This window comes from Psammomys obesus, unplaced genomic scaffold (assembly GCF_907164565.1).
Source record: "Psammomys obesus unplaced genomic scaffold, mPsaObe1.curated_primary_1811, whole genome shotgun sequence".
In the NCBI taxonomy this organism is placed as follows: Eukaryota; Metazoa; Chordata; class Mammalia; order Rodentia; family Muridae; genus Psammomys; species Psammomys obesus.
Window position 1 is genome coordinate 119,247 of NW_026590120.1, and position 5,831 is coordinate 125,077.

The following is a 5,831-nucleotide window of genomic DNA, read 5'->3' on the forward strand; positions in this document are numbered from 1 at the left end:
GACCCTGTGATAGGCCTGAGCCCAGGGGCTAATCTAGAATGTCCTTTCCATTTCAAGGTCAAGGTCATCTGACCAGCAGTCCTAGTTCCATCTGCTAGCTCCAGCTCCCCTATGCTGGAGGTCCAGACCGTCAGGTTGAGGGTGGGAAGGTGAGGGTTGCACACGAATGTGATGCCATTTCCCACAGGTCCTCAGCCTGCAATTCTGAGCCGTGGCCACCAGGCGGTAAGAGTGAATTCTTCTCAGCTTCAGCTCAGCATTAGAAAATCTATTCACATGCAGCCTGAGAAGGCAGTAGCCCAGGAAGCTTGGGGCAGCAGAGAGTCTTTGGAGCAAAGAGGGTGGCGAGATGGTGGGACCCTCCATTCTTGTTGCTGCCCAGCTCTGCCCTGGCAATAGCCTTCCCCAGCTTTCAGTGTCAACCTTCCCTTCATCAAAACGGAAATTCAGCCACGATGGCGTCTTCTGAGGGCAGGTTCTGGGCCCAGGCTACAGACCTGGGGCCCTCTATCCGACTGCTCTATGAGGTCACAGAGCTGACGGTTCCACCTGACCCAGTAAAGTCCATGTCACCCTTCAGAGGCTACTCAGAGGTGGTGGTGGCAGTAGCAACCGCTTCCTCCTCATTAACTACCATAGATCTCCGGCCTATTGACCTCAGTCCTTAAAAAAAAGAAAATCAATGCCCCGGTCAAGAAACCCGGGGGAATCATGCATCCGATTTATTGACTCGGGCCACAATGCCAGGACCAGGAGGTGAGGCCAGCTCCTACCTTTCCCTTAGCCCACGAGAGTTCCTTGGGGATAAGGTCTTACAGAAATAGCTGCGGAGGACAGAGAAGATCAAAGTAGTTTTCCCAAGGTCTCCTGGCAATTGCAGAGCACAAAGCAATCATCATTTCAGTGTGAACTTATTGAGTACCTACTGTGTGCTGTGCACTGTACAGTAATCTGTGAGCGCAGTAACGCATCAGCTCCATATACTTACCACCCTAACGTACCTCAGACAAGTGTTGGGGAAACAAACATCTCTACCCTCTTTGTCAAGAGTCATCTGGTTGCAGGCAACAGGAATTCTAATTTGAAGTGATACCTACTTCCAAGAGGGTATGCCAAACAAACCATGGGGGAAGGAAGGAATTCTTTAAAACCTGAGCATTTTAGCTCATCCTTTTGCATGAGAATCTCATTCTTTGCTTTAAAGTTGGCAAATAGTAACTGCCCGTTGATCAGGTGCAGCGTGGTAAGGTGGCACAAGGTACCAGGGTGACGAACAGATCTCCATGGTAGGAACCTTCCTGTCTTCTGGTTATTTTGGGGTACACTGGTCACTCCGCCACATAGGCCTCAGGAATGTTTGAATCTTGTATTTGGAGAAGGCCAGTACTATGTCAGCACAGCTGGACACTATGGGAGACTGGGTTCTGTCCCTGTAATGAGGTCCCCGTGATAATAAACGTACAGAGGGTTATTTTGACTTATGGTTTGGAGGTTCTAGTCCATAATCTAGGGCCTGGGTTTTTTTGTTTTTTTTTTGTTTTTTGTGACAACACAGCATGGTGAGGGAATGGGGAGAAGGACAATCATTTCATGAGCTAAGCAGCAAAGAGAGAAAGGGGAAGAGATTGTGAACCCATAGTCCCTTTTCAGGATATGTACCCAATGGCCTAAGGACCTCCTACTGGGCCCCACCTCTTAAAAGCCCACAATACTTCCAAAAAACACCACCCTGAAAACCGATTCTTTTCCTCACCTAAAGATGTTTAGTATCCAAAATACAACAGCTAGATTGTGATTTCTTAGCAAAAGCACACAAAAAATATAAAATTAAATTTAAAAAATGTTTAGAGATTGCTACCTTATAAAAATAAAGATGTTTCTACATCCCTAATCAAAGAGGGGCCAGGGTGGAGATGCTGTCAGAGAGAGTGAACTTGAAACTTCTCTGGTGCCTCCCAAATGCCAGGCTCCCACAGTTCTGTTGGTCTTCCTTTTGGTCACCAGGCTACTGAGGTCCATGGAGAAGATGACTGTCTAGGGAGGAGGAGAGTGGGCGTGGCCTCCTATGGGCCTCATTTCAACAAAGAAAAGCTTTTTCCAGTCCCACACCCTCAGAACCACCCACCCCACCTTTCCCTGGCTCTCCTTGAGTCAGTCAAGAATATCTCATGATGGCCATATTACCCACACTCCTTGTCTAAAAGGAGACCTAGGTTTGAGGTCAGACAGACTTTGTCTATCCCTGGCTCACACACAGCTTCTCAGTCTGAAACATGTTGGCACCATGGATCTTGTAAGATGTAAAATATGATTTTTGTCATCCTCAGGGCTGTCCAAAGAAGCCACGCTACCAACAGAATGGCAGAGACATTCTCAGCAAACATGAGTAAGAATGGAGTCCTGGGGCTTCAGTGGTACCTGCTGTGAAGTTGGGGTTGGGCAGAAAAGATGCATACAGCAAGCCCGGGGCCCCCAGGTCTCTGCAAGCCCATATCCTGAGGCTGGCAGGGACCTTGTGGTCTCTGTTCTCTGCAGGTGCCGCTCTGCGGTTGCCTCTCCGCATCAACACCCAAGGCCTCAGCCTTACCCAGTTCATACTGGGATATATGTGTATGTATAAATGGAAGAACTAGTTTGAGCACCAGGGGCCAGGGGAGGGGAACCAGATTTAGCCCAGGCTCTTCTAAAACTCAGGCTGCCCTGGGTTGTCACTGTATACAAGGAGCCACAGGCTTCCCCACCCATTCCAGGCAGGGCCTCCCTGGAAGGGGAAGTAAGATGCTTGTATACTCGTTGGCATAGGAGGAACAGTCCTCAAGTCCTTCTCTACTTTGGCTCCATTAATCCACCTGCTAATCCATCCAATATCCACCTACCCACCCATCCATTAATCCATCCTCTATCTATTCACTGAGCCATTCATTACTTCCCCCATATTTTAATTTTTTTGTTTTGTTTTGTTTTTGGAGACAGGGTTTCTCTGTGTAGCCCTGGCAGTCCTTGATGGACTCTCTTTGTACACCAAGCTGGCCTCAAACTCACAGAGATCCACTTGGCTCTGCCTCCCTGAGTGCTGGGGTTACAGGTGTGTGCCACTGTGCCCAGATTTTCATTTTTTAATATAGCCAATCCTCTCTCCATCCATCAGTCCTCTGCTCTCCATGGTCTCATCTATTTTACTATCTAACAGTCTTCCAGACAAGCACCTACTCTCCTTTCCATTCTCCTTTCCCCCATGCATATATATATACATGTATATGTGTGTATGTATATATATATAACCTGGATCCCCTCTTCATAACTTAAAGCATACTGCACTCCAGAGCTGTGCCTTTCAAAGATGGGCCCTTCGTGTCCAGAGATGGCACTAACACACATGTGCCAGGCTCTGTTAACCACCATCTTCAAGTGAGACTTACCCATAGGCCTTGAACTTCTGGCTATTTACATAAGATGAGCCGGGAGCTATCCTGGGCTCAACCAGAGCCAGGGGCTATCCTGTGCTCAACCATCAAATTGAGAGGGCCTCCCAGCTCCAAGGTATCCCCCCAGGCCCAGGACAGACAGTGGGTGCTCACAATGGGACCAAGATGAGGGTACAACTTTTTGCTGCCCTCCTGTCTCCTCTTCAGCCTGGCTTACCTGCCTGGCCTGCTTCCTGAGAACTCAGGCCCAGCAAGTTCTACTTAACAGCTGCAGGTAAACAGGGGAGAGGGGAGGGTGGAGTGGGTTGAGCTTTCCTCAATCTTTCGTCACATTCCCCCATCTCAGGCCTGCTGTGGCTCTCCATTGCTCAACTCCCCAGCACGAACCTTGCCCCACCCTTCTTTTCCTATATGTTCTCATTCTGCCTCTCTCTATGGACCCATGGGGTCTGCAAGCCTGGGGTTCTCACTCCCTGAACACCCTACCCAAGTTTCCATTACTCCTTTTCCTGTGTTCTTCCTGTCCAGAATGACCTCACCCCACACCCACTTCTCTCCTGAGTTTGCTTTGTCTGCATAAACCCCTCTTCTGAGATGTCCACCTCATTCTCTCATATAAACTTTACATCTTAAATATTTCCTTGATGGCTCCTCTGGGCCCAGCCTTGCCCTCCTCCACCACCACCACCATGGTGGGAAAGCAGTACCACGCTAAGATTGCAGGATGAGGTAGGTGACTCTGCAGATCCTGGAAGGTGGGGCATTAGAGATGGTCCCTGAAGGACAAGTTCAATAAGGAGGGTAACAGAAAAAGTAGACAAAGAGATGGAACAGTTGGGGGTCAGGACAAGGGGGACCTGCCAGACACTACATCTGACCTTGACTGTGACCATTCTGATTCTCAGGTGCAAGTTGCTTTGTCAGAAACTCATGGAGAAGATGGGCCTTCTGGTCCTCTGCGTTTTGGGTGTGTCTCGAGGGTCCTGCCCGTGGGGAGGCATCCCTGGGCTTTGGCCCATTCTGGGAGAGGGAGCCCAGGACTCTAGTATAGACATGACCCTGTCTATCACACTGCCAGTTACCCAACCCGTCTCATGAACGCTGCCCTTCAGCTTAAGAGAGCAGTTGCAGAGGCCAAGAATTGCTTTGAAAACATCTTAAATTTAAGAACAACAAATATGTTGTAAGGACTTTTAAATAATAGACTAAGCCAGCCTGGAACTCGTGAAGTGCAGAAAAGACCCACCCTGCCTTCACTTTGCCCACTAGGCAGCAAGGCTGAGATACAAGATGGAAGGAGGTGTGTGTCATTTAGCTTGTGGGGCACACATCTCAAAAAGGATATCACTTGAGCATGATAAAAAAAAAATATGACGCTATCCCTATCTTACAGAGGAGGAAACTGAGCTATGAAGAGATTAAGTAACTTCTCCCAAAGAACCTTTATCCCTGAACCCAAGCTTTGAACCTTTTGACTTAAGTGGGTCGTTCTTGTTCTCATGGCTCCACAGGCTTCTGGATGTTTTTCATGCATTTACCATCAAAAATGGAAGTCTGGCAGGTAAGCGTGAGCCGCTCTGGGCTCCATAGCTGACTGACCTACATTAACCATCAATGTTCCCACTGTAAGAGCAGTTTCTCTTACTCTCACTAAGTCTAGATGATTGTCCATTCTTGACTCATCCCAGATCCAAATTCTACCTTTGTCTTTCCACACACCTGGAAACCCCTGTCTCCCAAACATGTGACTCTCAACTACCCACCATCAGGTGGCTTTCCTGTTGTTCAGCCCAGCAGGACCCATCTCCCTGTCTCTAGACCACCCCCCACCTGAAATAAGGCTGTGAGGAACCACATTGCCCTCTCTACTCTCTCTGCTTCAGTGAACTGAGTCCACCCCATCAGGTTTTGTTTTCTGAGGAAGGAGGAAGAGAAAACCATCGGCCAGAGTTCCTGATAGAGAAAGCCTCAGAGACTGATAGAGAATGTCGGCCTGAGGGAATCTGCCTCTGTTCTCCCTCTCTCTCTCCTTTACAATGGTACTCTTACAGTGTAAGAGTATTATATTCTTTGAGGTCTACCTGAAAAATCACAACCTCCAGACACACCAAAGCATAGGAGGCTATAGTTTCCTCTTTCCTCCATTGTCTGTAACATAAGCATCTCTCCCAACTGTACTGGCAACCCCTTAAAGAAAGCAAGCAGGGCTGATTCATGCAACCACCAGCCATTTCAGTGCTAGGTACAGCGGACTGTCATTATCAGTGTTGAGTGGCTGGTTACCAGATAGGAGTGTGAATAGAAGAATGGATAGGATGAATGGATGGATGGATGGATAAATGGATGGATGGATGAATGGATGGATGGATGGATGGATGGATGGATGGATGGATGGATGGATGGATG

The 5,831-nt window shown here is 48.3% G+C and overlaps 1 protein-coding gene across 1 annotated transcript in view; it reads left to right on the plus strand.

Annotated features, from left to right (window-relative positions):
• The first annotated feature begins 682 nt into the window (after positions 1-682).
• The window catches only part of Sun5 (Sad1 and UNC84 domain containing 5), a 15,675-nt gene continuing 10,526 nt past the window's right edge, over positions 683-5,831 (plus strand). Inside the window, exons 1-6 of the mRNA XM_055606597.1 lie at positions 683-756; positions 2,328-2,386; positions 2,536-2,610; positions 3,633-3,699; positions 4,331-4,392; positions 4,937-4,986. Coding sequence (XP_055462572.1) covers positions 683-756; positions 2,328-2,386; positions 2,536-2,610; positions 3,633-3,699; positions 4,331-4,392; positions 4,937-4,986 — 387 coding nt within the window. The remainder of the gene's footprint in view (positions 757-2,327; positions 2,387-2,535; positions 2,611-3,632; positions 3,700-4,330; positions 4,393-4,936; positions 4,987-5,831) is intronic.